The 14,922-nt window shown below is 40.9% G+C and overlaps 1 protein-coding gene across 1 annotated transcript in view; it reads left to right on the top strand.

The window, feature by feature from the left end:
- LOC119822239 (zinc finger protein 431-like) overlaps nt 1-11,056 on the top strand; it is a 28,283-nt gene extending 17,227 nt beyond the window's left edge. The window contains exons 2-5 of the mRNA XM_038341229.1: nt 5,782-5,908; nt 6,111-6,171; nt 7,300-7,374; nt 7,491-11,056. Coding sequence (XP_038197157.1) covers nt 5,782-5,908; nt 6,111-6,171; nt 7,300-7,374; nt 7,491-8,376 — 1,149 coding nt within the window. The 3' untranslated portion in view covers nt 8,377-11,056. The remainder of the gene's footprint in view (nt 1-5,781; nt 5,909-6,110; nt 6,172-7,299; nt 7,375-7,490) is intronic.
- The last annotated feature ends 3,866 nt before the right edge of the window (nt 11,057-14,922 follow it).

Below are 14,922 nucleotides of genomic sequence, written 5' to 3' on the forward strand. Positions count from 1 at the left end.
TCTTTCCTGCTTTTAAGCCCTACCATGACTACTCATTGTTTTCTAATTTGTGTCCTGTTTTTCTTTAACAAAAGTTACACAGTAACAATAGTTACTGTTTGACTGTGACCCTTGTTTGACTGCAGGACTTCCCAGCAGTGAAGCAATAGGTTGGCTGTACTGGACATTGAGTGTGTAATGGAATGTGCACACAAAGGACTCTGCCTTGGGAGAGGATCAGGAAGTGCTTTGGGAGACTGGAAGAATTTCTACTAAAATAGAAACTTCTCACACTAGGGACATGTCTGTCTGGGTGGAAGGCAGTAAAATGATCTCTGCTCACCCAGTAGGGGAGCTGCTAATAACCTGAGACTCAGCGGGGTGGCCCTAGATAATAATGGTCTCTGGGAAGGATAGCAATCAGGAGTACCACTGCCAGAAGCTTGCAGATTCTTTCCAGGATTCTCTTTTGATTCTGCTTTAAGGAGTTGTGAGGGAGACTCATTCATGCCAGGATGAGTATGAAGGCCAATGTCCTTAGTCCAGGAGGAGCACAGTCTGCTGAACTGTCAAAGCTGTTAGGACTGGGGTGGACCAGGTTGTGACATTATTATTATTATTATTATTATTATTATTATTATTATTATTATTATTATTATTATTATTATTATTTGTTCCATGTGGTGGCCTGGACAGTGGCTTAGACTCTGAGCGTCCCTGTGTGTGAATTTTCCTGGGGAGCAGGAGTTTCTTCAGGCCTGGCGATGGGAGACTGTAATGCTTGTTATATCAGTTGTGTTCAGTGTGCCTAAGCAGGCATTTCTTTTGTTGTTTGATTGGAAGAGAGATTAGGAAATTGAAGGTCTGATTCCTAGAAATTCTGAAGGTTCTCTTCATCTTTCAGGTTTATCTTCTAAATATTACAAATAGTTTAAAAACTGGTAGAAAGGAGTTGTTGGGAATCTTCCTTTAGTGATAATACCCAATTACAACTCTTTTAACTTTCCACTACCAACCAACCTCCTTGAGTGATTCAAGGAAGTTCAGTTCTAGGGGGTTCTGATTTCTCAGCGATTTCTCAGGTGTGCATGGTGGATAGGTCAGATTCCACATCATGTGCCATAATCCATATGGCAGGAAGTAGACAGTAAATTGTTTTTCAACATTGTTTCACGATTGGGCATCAGTGGGGGTGGACTTGCCTGGAACCACAAATGAGTTACATAATGCAGTACAGGATCTGTGGGAGACAGAGTTCTAGAGCAATGGGGCTTTTCTAGAAGAAATACCACTAGCTGGATGGTCAAAACATAAAAGTTTAAGGGTCACTTTGAGTTAATTTTGTGGGAATTGTGAATTCTGTTTATTCAAATTTTGTATAAGTGGATTCGTAGGTAATTGGCTAACATTGATCAAGATCATACTTTTCCTGGCTGGGTATCCTTAGGTCTTTTGATTAAAACTTGGGTATATTTTTGTGATTGTTTTTCTTGGCTGCTCTTTCCCTTCACCTCCTTTATTCTATACTACTGTATACATTCTTGATTATTGTAGCTTTTGTGGTAAATACAGAAACCACATTGTGTCAATGTGTGTACTATTTTTTCATAATCCTGTTGAGCATTCTGAATGTTTCCACTTTTCATGTAGCTTTGGAATCAGTTTTTCTGTTATAAATTGTTAGGAATTTTCTTTGGATTGTATTTAATATGTGCTTCAAATTGACCATATGTAATATCTTAATATTGATGCCTCATGATCCCAAGGATAATTTATTCGCTTTTTTATTTATTTAGGTTTTGTTTCTTTTGTTAATCTGTGAAAGACTTTTACTGTTTTGGATAAAATCTACTCTGGGACCTGGCAGGTGTTCAGCACATATTCTTCTTGGGGATGACCTGAGTTCCTATCCTTACACCCAAGACAGGAAGCTCATAACTTCCTGCTACTCCAGGTCCAGGGGATTTTACACCCTTTTCTCTGGTGTGTCACCTGTATAAACATCGAAGTCCTTTTCTCTTTCATACACATACATATATAAATGTGCTCCTCTTCCAGTTGTCTCTCTTTGTATTATTTTGGCTGGCTCTCCCTACCATGCCTGATCCCTCATGTTCCGAGCCCCACCTACCCCATAGTCCATCCACAAAATCTATTCTATTTCCCCTTCCCAGGGAAATCCATGGTCTTCCCCCTAGAGCCTTCCTTGTTAACTAGCCTCTCTGGATCCAAGAATTGTAGTATGATTATCCTTTAACCACTAATACCACTTTTAAGTGAGTACACATAATCTTTTCCTATCTGGTTTTGGGTTGCCTCACTTAGGCTGAAAAAGAACTCAAAAAACTAGACATCAACAAACCAAACAATCCAATTAAAAATGGGAAAAAGCACTAAACGCAGTATTCTCAATAGAGCAATCTCAAATGGCTGAGAAACATTTAAAGAAATTTTCAGCATCCTTACCTATTAGGGAAATGTAAATAAAAACTATATTGAAATACAGCACAATTAATAAAAACCTAAAGACAGAAATAGGGATTCAACCTGAAGGTCAGAAAAGCAAAACAGCCAGCCACAGGGTCTTACCTTTACTTCAGTCTAAAATGACAATCCTGCCTCCAGGAGTCTCAGAATGAGACTATGTGTGAGAGTCTCTTCCCATCTTATATTCCTCTCTAGGACTGGGATTTAAGATGTGCACCACTACCACCACAATCTAGTGTGGCTACTGGGATTAAAGGTGCGTGCCACCACTGCCTAGTCTGTAAGGCTGATCAGTGTGGCTGTTTTACTCTGAATTTCAGGCAAGTTTTATTTATTAAAATACAAATGAAATATCATTACATTGAATTTCTGTAGTAATGAGGAGTGGCAGTGGGCTGTGTCCCAGCTGCTTATACCCAAAATAACCCCATGGGAATTATATTAACTAAATTGCTGCCTGACCCATTATCTCTAGCCTCTTATTGGCTAACTCTCACATCTTGCTTTAACCCATATTTGTGAATCTGTGTGTTACCACGAGGTCGTGGATTACCAGGAAAGAGTCAGCATGTCTGACTCTGGCGACTCCATGGTGGTTCTCCCTGACTCTACTTTCTTCCTCCCAGAATTCTGCTCTGTCTTCCCCGCCTACCTGAATTCTCCCTATCAACTAGGCCAAGGCAGTTTTCTTTATTCAACCAATGAAATCAACACAAATACAGAAGGACCTCCTACACCAAATTTCTATCTTATACCTATCAGAATGGCTAAGATCAATAACACAAGTGACAACTCATGCTAGTCAGGATGTAGAGTAAGGGGAACACTCCTCCATTGCCAGTAGGAGTGCAAACTTGTACAACCACTATGGAAATCAATATAGTGGTTCCTCAGAAAATTGGGAATCAATCTACCTCAAGACCCAACTATACCACTCTTGGGCATATACTAAAAGATGCTCCACCCTACCTCAAAGATACTTGCTCAGCTATGGTCAATGGAACTTTATTCATATAGCCCCAAACTGGAAACAACCTAAAAATCCCTCAACTGAAGAATAGATCAAGAAAATGTGGTTTATTTACACACAATGAAATATTACCCAGCTGTTAAAAAATGACATGAAATTGCAGGCAATGGATGGATCTAAGAAAAACATCCTGAGTGAGGCAACCTAGACCCAGAAAAGACAAAGATGAGATGTACTCACTAATAAACGTATATTAGCTTTTAGAAATATCACACTACAATCCACAGACACAGAGAAAACTTAAGTAAAAAGAAGGGCTCTTAGGGGACACATGGACTAACTACATTTTCATCGTGCCTATAGTGACCTGAATCAGCATGTGGACTGATTAATAAAAAAAAACTTCCTATATCGGAGGGTATATGAGAACCATTAACTCTCATGGTGGCTTTCTTTTTGTTGCTTATGGAATCTTTAGTAGGGGGGGCCTTTCTAGAGGAAGTCCTCTTATTAAGGATCTGATTTGAGGGTCTATAGCCTCACCCCATTTTCTGTAGTGGAAAGTTTCTCATTGAGGATGTGATTTGAAGGTCTATAGCCTTACCCGATTTCCTGTTCTTTGTGTCTACTTTCTTGTGATTGAAGTAGTTAAGCAATAGCTCTCATGCTGTCACCTATTCACCATCATTGTAGAAGCATATCCCTTGTAGCACAAGTTCTAATAGGTGTCTTAATAATAAAAACAAAAAGTAAGATAGGGGAAAATGCTGAGAGATAAGAGAGATGAAGGAGCAAACCACAGCCACCTTCCCCTACTCAACTTCCAGCCAAAAAGACTGAGCTTTCCATTCTCCTTTCGTTTTATCCTACTCCTCTCCCTGCCCAACCACATCACTTCCACAAACTGTCTGTATAGATCTCCAGACTGCTAGATCTAGATCTGCCCTCTGAATCTTCATGCAAGCTTTATTTGTACAGATATCACCACAATGCCCAGATAAGATGCAGTTAAAAGAACGTGCTTTTCATCCCCTAAGCAAGTTTAGTCACCTGTCTGTTGTTGTGGTTGTTTTGTTTCAGAAGACAATGGTTTCTCTATATTGTACTGACTGTCCTAAAATATTCGTCTTGAAACCAGGCCAGCCTCAAAATAAGAGATCTGCCCCACTCTGCTTTTCAGGTGCTAAATTAAAGATGTGGGCTATCATGCACAGGTTTTTAAGTTTTCATATTATTGGCCGGGTGGACCTGGAATGTAGTTTTTTGTACATGTCAAACATATGCTGTTGTGATGAACTTCACTGATGTCTTAAATTATAAACTTTCGCCAGAGGCTATCTTTTTTTTCTCTTTGGATAGCATACATTCATAACACTAATTCTATCTTAGGTTCTTGAGTCATTGGAATGCAGGTGTGTGACATTCTTACTACTTTTGTATCTGTCTTAATTTTTGGACAATGTGAGTATTTTGCCGTGTCTACATGGATATGTACCACATATGTGCCTGGTAAACCCAGTAGTCAGAACGTGAACTCCAGAAACCCTGAACTTGGAGTTATGGATAGTTGTGGGCTCTCATATAAGTACTGGAAATTGAACCCATCTCCTCTACAAGATTGGATAGTGTTGTTCACTCCTGAGCCTCCTATCCTGCCGTGTTTTTTTTCTTTTTCCCTTTTTTCATTATTTCCATTTACAATGCTTGCATTTTCATCTATCCAATCTCTAATGTTTTAAACATGCATTCCCTTTTAGTAAGATCTTATTCATCTTACAATTTAAACTATGACATTTCAGGTTTCTGGAAATGAGTGCAGAACTAAAATGAATGCATATCTCTTTGTAGGAACTTCAGTGAGATCCTCTTTTTTGTTTGTTGATTTAGGTTTTTTGGGGGAGTGGGAGAGGGCCCAAATATGTACCTTTGGCTGTCTTGTATGTCATTACATAGAACAGACAGGGCTCTAACTGAGATTCACCTGCCCTTGTCTTCTGAGTGGTAGGATTAAAGGCATGAGACAGTATATACCAAAATGAGTAAACATCTTTTTGTAGCTAGCAATTGTTCATTCAGTGTCTCTGATGCATACCTAATCTTATTTTTTTTCCTTGTCTCTGTATGTCTGTTAATAGTCATTTCTCTTGGAAGGGTAAATCCTTTTCAAAGGGCAAAGAAATGACATATCTGAACCTCCTTTTCAGTTTCTTTCTAGGAAAAAAATCCTCACTGTAATGGAATGAGTATGAAACACAATAATTATGCTCTTATATTGTAAAGATGTATACATTGACATTGTGATCAGTATCACACTTTCTGTTGTACACATGTATGGGATATTTCAGAATGCAGTAACCTATGATGATGTGCACATCCACTTCTCTTGCGAAGAATGGGCTTTGCTGCTACCTTCCCAGAAAATTCTCTACAAAGATGTGATGCTGGAGACCTATAGTAACCTTACTGCTCTAGGTAAGACTGAATTTCCCTTCAACATTTAAAATAAGGAGACAACTATGTCTTGGTTATTTATGCTCTTTTATAACTGAGTCTGAAAAAGCTGAAGAATGAGATGAATAAATCAGGCATGGTTCTTATGGTCACTGAATATAGTAACTTAAAGTTTGCATAATTTCCAGTAATATATCATGCATTTTCTGATTCTATATTTTAGGCTACAAATGGGAAGACCGTAATATTGAAAAACATTGTCAAAGATTTAGAAGACATGGAAGGTAATTTTCATGTGCAAGCTAATACAGATGTCCCACGGAAGAATTTTAATATGCCTTAGAAGTTTTAAAGAAAAGCAACTTTCTAAATAAGCACACCTTTAAGTGTATTGATGATTATTAAATTCTCACAACACTATATACCTAAATGTAAAGTATCTAATCTGTTTACAAGGCATTCTTCTAAGAAAGAAAACACTACTGGGCAGTAGTGGCACACACCTTTAATCCCAGCACTGGGAAGGCAGAGGCAGGTGGATCTCTGTAAGTTTGAGGCCTGCCTGGTCTATAAGAGCTACTTCTAGGACAGGTTCCAAAGCAACTCAGAGAAGCCTTGTCTGAAAAAAAAGAAAAAACAAAACAAAAAAAGAAAAGAAAAGAAAAAAAGAAGAAAGGAAAGAAACAATGCATTAACAAATATCACTATTTTAATTATAGCCCCATGAGAGCTAGGCTATAGATCTATCAATCAATTTAGTTCCATACCATTGTGATATAGCAAAACACATACCTGGTCATAAGTACATGTTAAAGTCTTCTAATAAAAAAATAATCCCTAGTAAAGTTAGTGCTACTGAAGTTCTTGTGGTGAGTTACCAAATTATTGTGAGTGTGGCAATTTATGAGAGTTAAGAAGGTTATTGTGAAGAAACTTTAATAGCATATCTCCATGAGGAACAAAAAATTAAGCTGTCTTGGTGCAATATGGAAACTTTAATTTGCTGTCTTTATTGGTATATTATATGTCACTCTTGAAACAAGCCATGTATGCCTAAAGGATAAGGAAAGAATAGCAATGTACTTCCCTCCTAGAACTATTAGAAGATATGCAATAATCCCCACTTTGAGTAGACTTTCTGAATGTGAAATAAGTTTACAATTATTTTTTTTCAAACTTCACCTGAAATATATTAACTCATACTACAGAAAATTCTGAATACGAAGAGTGGAAATTCTTCTGCTTGTCCTGGTTCAGTTTGCAAATGTAGTGTGACTCACAGTATAGGAGAATATCATGAATGTAACCAGTGTGTAACTCTGAGTTCTTCCAATTCTCTTCAATTACATAAAAAAACTCACATAAAAATGCTATAAATGTGAACCATGTACTAAGTGCTCTTAATATCGCAGGTATCTTCAAGCACACAAAGGAACCCATAATGAAGAGGAGCCCTATGAATGTAAACAACCTGGTAAAATCTTAAGGTCTGACTCTTCTTAACCATTATACCAAACTGCCAAATTAAGTCATACAGAGAGAAAAACATGCATCAACGTAATGAATATTGTAAAGCATTTACATGTGTCAATTATCTTCACAGGCATAAAGGAAGTCATACTGAAGAGAAGCCCTATGCATGTAGTCAATGTGGTAAAACCTTTTCACAGCGGAGTTACCTCCACATTCATAAAAGAGTCCATACTGGAGAAAAGCCCTATGAATGTAATCAATGTGGAAAAACGTTTTCACAACAGAGTCATCTCCACACTCATAAAAGAACCCATACTGGAGAGAAACCCTGTGAATGTAAACAATGTGGTAAAACATTTGCAGATTACAGTCATCTTAAAAGACATGAAAGAATTCATACAGGAGTGAAACCCTATAAATGTAATCAGTGTGGTAAAGCCTTTTCAAAACATGGTAGTCTCCAAATACATAGAAGAACTCACACTGGAGAGAAACCATATCAATGTAATCAATGTGGGAAAGCTTTTGCAGATTATAGTTATCTTAAAATACATGAAAGAATCCATACTGGAGAGAAACCCTATGAATGTAAGCAATGTGGGAAAGCCTTTTCACAACCTGCTCATCTCCAGATTCATAAAAGAACTCATACTGGAGAAAAACCCTATGAATGTAAACAATGTGGTAAAGCATTTTCAATTTGTAGTTCTCTTAAAATGCATGAAAGAACTCATACTGGAGAAAAACCCTATGAATGTAATCAATGTGGGAAAGCATTTTCATACCTCTGTAGTCTCCAAACACATAACAGAACTCATACTGGAGAGAAACCCTATGAATGTAATGAATGTGGGAAAGCATTTGCAAAACATAGTGCTCTCCAAACACATAAAAGAACTCATACTGGAGAGAAACCTTATGAATGTAAGCAATGTGGGAAAACCTTTTCACAGCCTGCTCATCTCCAGATTCATCAAAGAACTCATACTAGGGGAAGACATCCACGGCCCATCTGATGCCACTTTGTTCAGGTGGGCACAAGCCACCCACAGGCCAACCTCGGTCCTCAAGACCTGGGGTGGCAGAAAGACATACAGGGCTCATCTGACCACTCTCTGCTCAAGCAGACACAAGCCAGCCTGATTCCTCAAATTGTGCCATGGCAGAAAGATATGTCCAGGCCCATGTGATACCACTTAACTCGGGTGGGCACAAACCACCAGCATGCCAACTTGGGTCCTTAAGACCTTGACTGGACAGAAGACATCCAGGGCCCATCTCATGCCACTCAATGCAGGTAGCATCAAGCCAACCACAGACCATTCTGTGTCATGACCTGGGGTGGCAGGAAGACATTCAAGGGCCCACCTGGCACCAGACAGTTGGCTCCAATATGTTGAGCAAGTATATGGTAAAGAAAGAAGTGAATGGCTCATATGCTATGGAAACAAGGCAGAACAGAAGTGAAGATGGTAAGGTGTAGGCTGATGTTGGAGGCTTTCTTACCACTCAGGGCCATTATGATATCCAGTCTTGGGCTACTGCCAAGGGCCATCTCTGGGTCCCATGAGAGTACCACAGCAAGGGTCTGTTGCCAACAAATGGCACAAGGATGCCAAGTACCTGGGGTGCCACTGGTGGCCATCTAGGTGTCTAAGCCATTCTGCCACCAGAGTCATGCTGATCTAGATGGCGTGTGCTGCTATATGGGGCCATTGTGTGTTCCAGGCCCGAGCTGCTTCTGAGGGCCATGTATGGGTCCGTAGCCCTACGACAGCCAGGATCTGAGCTGACATCTGTTGTTCCTGTTGCAACCGAAGGCTGTGTGGTTTCCTGGTGTCTGATTTGCCACCTGAAACCATATTGGTACCCATGGGCCATGCTGCATCTGGACTATACAGCTATAAATGTTATATACTGATCTCTAGTGAAATCTGGGCCAGGGTTATAGCAGAAGGCCAAGTCTGGGTCTGTGACCCTACCTCAACCAGGATCTGTGGATCTGGTTGCCAGGAAGACCATGTGAATTCCTGGGGTCTAGGTTGCCACCTGGGGCCATGTTGTTTGAGAACTTCATTGCTGTCACAACCATTCTAGCCTGTGTGGCCTGTGCTGCCGCTAGGGAAGATGGTGACATATGGACCCAGGTTGCTGGCAAGGACCATATCTAGCCTCAGTCTGTGTTGAAGCCCATAACCTATGAAGCCATGAAGGTCCAGGTAGATTCACAGGGTCAGATCAGCCTCCTGAGAACTCCATGAACATGTTGAACTCCATGAACATGTTGAAGCTGGGGCCATGCAGATCTGAGCAGCTCATGCTGCTACCTAATGCCAGGTGATATATGGGCAAGAGCTGCAGCTGAGGACCATGTCTGGGTTCGTAGCCCTACTGCAGCAATGGTCTATGTTGATGTCTGAGGTTCCTGTTACCATGGAAGACTGTATGAATGCCAAAGATCTGTTGTCATGTTAGGATCCCAGTGCTAAGTGCCAATCTGAGTGGCACTGCCACCTGGAGCAATAGTGACATCCAGACCTGGCTACTACTGCGGACTATATCTGGGTTTGCGGTTCTACCCCAGCTGGAGTCTGTGTTAAAATCCCAGGCCTATGTTTCCACCAAATGTTACTTGGAAGCCTGGAGATAGAGCCAAAATCTGTGAATTTGGTGTCTGGTCACCATGCCGCAACTAGAGCCATACTTGCCTGAGTGGCCTCTTCTGCCCAGAGCCAGGATGTCATTTAGGCTCAAGCCCCTGCTGGGGGCAGTGTCTATATCTGTGGTCCTGCTGCAGCAGGGCTCTGTGTTGTTGTTTGTGCCATGTCATCTCAGGGGATGATAGAAGCTGTGTCATGAAATCAGAGGGCTATGCTGAGCCATCCCTACACTTGGCTTGCCCCAGGATAGATGGTCCTGTCTCTCATTGGACATTACAAGAGAACTATCTCTACACCTGCACTCTGGGGAGATGGCCCCACCCCTCACCATTGGTGAAAGAGGATTTACCCTGAAACTTGGCCATAAGGGAGCTGGTTCCACCCACCCCTTGCCTAAGGGAGGAAGCTCCAGTTGCCTGGACTGACCAGCTCAACTACTACTCAGACACAGCTGGGCTTGGAGTTGGCCCACTCTAACATCTACCCTATTTAGGACCTACAGGAACTCATGAAGGGACTGGTCCTTTGGAACAATACCTCAGGATCTCCATGACTTGGGATAACTGTAGGGTATCCAAGAGGAGTTTTGGTGAAGATTCAATGATGATGATATACCAGAACCCAGAGGCCTTGAACAAAACCAATGACCCATTGCAATGAATATTTTCAAGTCAACCTGATTGGACAAAAGGGTATACTTTGAAACACCAAAGCTCCAAACAGCACCAAGACAAGTGAGGTGTTGGAAAGGTGGAAAAGATGAAGGAGCAAAGAGGGTTTTTTTTGTTTTGTTTTGTTGTTTGTTTGCTTACCTGTTTTGTTTTGGTTTGATTGTTTAATTTTCTTTTGGTGGGAGGGTTGTTCAGGGATAAGGTGAAGTTACAACTGGACTGGAAGGTGAGCAGAATTGGAGTGTATGATGAGAAATTCACAAGGATTCAATAAAGAAATTATGTTAAATTTTAAAAAAGATCTCATATTGGAGAAACCCTATAAATGTAAGCAATGTAATAAAAACCTTTGCATGTCACAATTATCCTCAAAGTCATGAAAGAATTCATAATGGAGAGTAACCCTATGTAAGGAGTGCTGTGATTACCTTAGTCTTTGACCCTGAAAGAATTTATCCAAAATTAAATCTTACAGTGTGTTAATAGTTAAAGCCTTTGTATATCACAGTAGAATTTGAGGATTTTAAAGACCTCATACTGAAGGAGAATCAATGAATATAAGGGATTTGTTAAGGTCTTTAACCAACAAACTTACATTTTATTACAAAAAATTATTTTTCTGGAGAAAAATAAATTTTATTTGTCTTTCATGGACTTTGAATTTGAACAAAGGTAAACTTTGAATATCACACTTTTCAATTACATGAAATAACATCCAAGTATAAAACTTTATGAATGTGTGGTAATGCCTTTTCTATTGCTGTGATGAAACACATATCTAAGGAAACTTATAAAATGTTAGTTTGGCATATGGTTCTAGTGGGATACAAGATTATCATGAGAGAGCCATGGCAACTTGTGCCAACCATGACAGCGAAAGCAGGAAGCTAAGAGCTCATATTTTTTTTCTCATTTTTTTATTCAAGATTTCCATCTCCTCCCCTCCTCCTCCCCCTTCCCTCCCCTCCCTTCCACCCATACCCCCACTCCACCCCTCTCCAAAGACAAAGAGCCATCAAGGTTCCCTTCACTATGTTAAGTCCAAGGTCCTCCCAGCTCCCCCTAAGTCCAGGAAGGTGAGCAACCAAACTGACAAGGCTCACAGTGAGCCTGTCCATGCTGTAGAGTTCATGTTCATTGCCATTGTCCTTGGTTTCTCAGTCCTCCTCCACCGTCAGCCACATTCAGAGAGTCCGGTTTGGTCCCCTGTTCCATCAGTCCCATTCCGACTGGACTTGGTGGTCTCCCGTTAGATCTGTCCCACCGTCTCAATGGGTAAAAGCACTCCTCGCGGTCCTGGCTTCCTTGCTCATGATCTCCCTCCTTTTGCTCCTCATCAGGACCTTGAGAGCTCAGTCTGGTGAAGAGCTCATATTTTTAACCTGAAGCATGGAACAGGAAGTTCAACTGATATGAGGATTTAAAAACCTCAAATTCTACCACCAGTGAAATATTTCCTCTACAGACTGGCATTCTCTAAACATTTCAAGTGATGCCAACAACTGAGAAGTATTCTCTGATTTTGAAGCCTACATGTTTGCTTTCTATCAGATGAACCAAGTAATAATTAAAAAAACTATGTAAATGTTTCGATGCCTCAACATTTGGGTTATAGGAATGAATGTTTACATAGAAAAATAGTTATGAATGAAAATGTTTTTAACAATTTGTTCTAATTTTTATTACATGATGTCAATGTGCCTTTGGGTACATCCATGTGCTTGATGGTTCCCAAGAAGGTTAGTGTTAAGTCTGGAGCATAGCCCCAGCCCCTGACACCCATCCCAGCCCCCCTGGCCTGGGAGTTGCGATGGTCTGGACTCCACATCCCAGCATGCCACTCCCACCGGGCATTTAAGTGGGCTTCCAGAGGAGGAACACATGGTTCTGGGTTTGCATGTGCTCCCTGCTTTCCTGTCTCTCCACCATGCACTTGGCCACCCAAGAGCATTGTACTTAAGAAAATGATGGGCATTTTAATTTGGTTTGATCTGACCCAGTTGGACTTCTTTGTGCCAGTGGAGACACCCCTCTTATTATCTTTTTCCTAACAGTTAGACCCTGTGATCTTTCTACATTTCTAGCAGGAAGTATATAGGAAGTTGTCAAAAAAAAAAAATCACCTGGTTCCTGGGCACAAACTTGTCTTAACTACTCGGTTGTCTCTAGCCCTATAAATATTTTACAGCCTTTATATATAGTCTTGACATTAGGAAATAGGGAAGAACTCATACATAAGACTAGCCCTATTCATGTAATCAGTATAATAATGACATTAAGCATCACAGTTGTCTCTAATTTCAAGAAAAATTGCATCTTTTTTTATTGTATTCTTTAAGCAAATACATTACCATATTCACTCAAGTCTGATGGTGGAGATCACAGTATTGCTTGTATTTTGCATTTGTAATTGGTATTGAAGTGTTCTGTATATGAGGCAAATCCATTTATAGAAGTTTATTTGGTAGTTCATATATTCTCTGATTTCTGTTTTTCTTCTGTTGTGCTTTCAGATGGTGATAATTTTATTCTGCTGAAATGTATAGAATGGGGTGCCCATCATCTAAGTGGCTCATTGTTTATTTAAATATCAGACTGTATGTGATCATACTTTTGAAATAACTGTGTCTGAAAAGGTGGTGGGTTTTTACTACTCTTTTTTTATGTTTTCACAAATTTCCTTTAAATGTTGTTTGTGTCCCAGCCAGGCCTGGATGTCACTAAATAGTCAAGGCTGCATTTGAATTCATGATTCTCATGTGTCATCCTCCTGAGTACAAGCTCAAGGATAGAAGATACACTCCCAATGTCTACAGTTTTGTCAGTACATTTTTAAAATGTTAATGTTAAAATGCTTAATAGAAGAAGATATAAGAACCATTGAATATATTACCTGTGTACCCTAAGCAGCATTTTCGTATAGCATTGTGATATAATAATGTAGAATAATCAACAATCAATTGTACATTGTACAACAGTTTGGTGTACTGTGGATATATATAATATATATATAATTATATATATATAATTTGATATTCCTCCTTATTTATGATCAAGTTTTTTTTTCCTCATGGTTTTTTTTTTATATTTAAAAATTTCCATCTCCTTCCCTCCTCCTCCCCCCTCCCTTCCCTCCTCCTCCCCCTTCCCTCCCCTCCTCCCCCTTACCTCCCCTCCCCTCCACCCATACCTCCCCTCCCTCCCTCTCAAGGCCAAGGAGCCATCAGGGTTCCCCACTCTATGCTAAGACCAAGGTCCTCCCAACTCCCCCCAGGTCCAGGAAGGTGATCGACCAAGCTGAGAAGGCTCCCACAGAGCCCGTCCATGAAGAACAATCAGAGCCCAGAGCCATTGTCCTTTGCTTCTCAGTCAGCCCCCGCTGTTGGCCACATTCAGAGAGACGGGTTTGGTCGCATGATCCATCAGTCCCATTCCAACTGGAGTTGGTGATCTCCCATTAGTTCTGTCCCACCGTCTCCATGAGTGAACGCACCCCTCTCGTTCCTGACTTTCTCCCTCATGTTCTCGCTCCTTCTGCTCCTCATCAGGACCTTGGGAGCTCAGTCCAGTGCTCCAATGTGGGGGTCAGTCACCTTCCCCATCTGTCGCCAGATGGAGGTTCCCTCACGGTCCTGACTTTCTTTCTCATATTCTCTCTCCTTCTGCTCCTCATCAGGACCTTGGGAGCTCAGTCCGGTGCTCCAATGTGGGGCTCTGTCATTTTCTTCATCTATCGTCAGGTGGAGGTTCTATGGTGATATGCAAGAAATTCATCAGTATGGCTATAGGAACTGGCCTTTTCAGGCTCCCTCTCCTCAGCTGCCCAAGGAACTAACTGGGGGCGTCTCCCTGGAAACCTGGGAACCCCTCTAGGGTCAAGTCTCTTGACAACCCTCAGGTAGCTCCTTAAATTAAGATATATGCTTCCCTGCTCCCATATCCACCCTTCCTATATCCCAAGCACCCCATTCCTCCGAGCTCCCCCCGTTCTCCCCTTCACACTTTTCTCTCCCCATCTTCCCTTGGCCCAGTCTCGCCCAACCCTCAAGTTCCCAATTTTGCCTGGCGATCGTGTCTACTTCCAATATCCAGGAGGATTACTATATCTTTTTTTGGGAGTTCACCTTCTTATTATCTTCTCAGGGATCCCAAATTTATAGGCTCGATGTCCTTTAATTATGGCTAGAAACCGACTATGAGTGAGTACATCCCATGTTCATCTTTATGGGTC

The sequence above is a fragment of the Arvicola amphibius genome, chromosome 9, assembly GCF_903992535.2.
Source record: "Arvicola amphibius chromosome 9, mArvAmp1.2, whole genome shotgun sequence".
NCBI lineage: Eukaryota > Metazoa > Chordata > Mammalia > Rodentia > Cricetidae > Arvicola > Arvicola amphibius.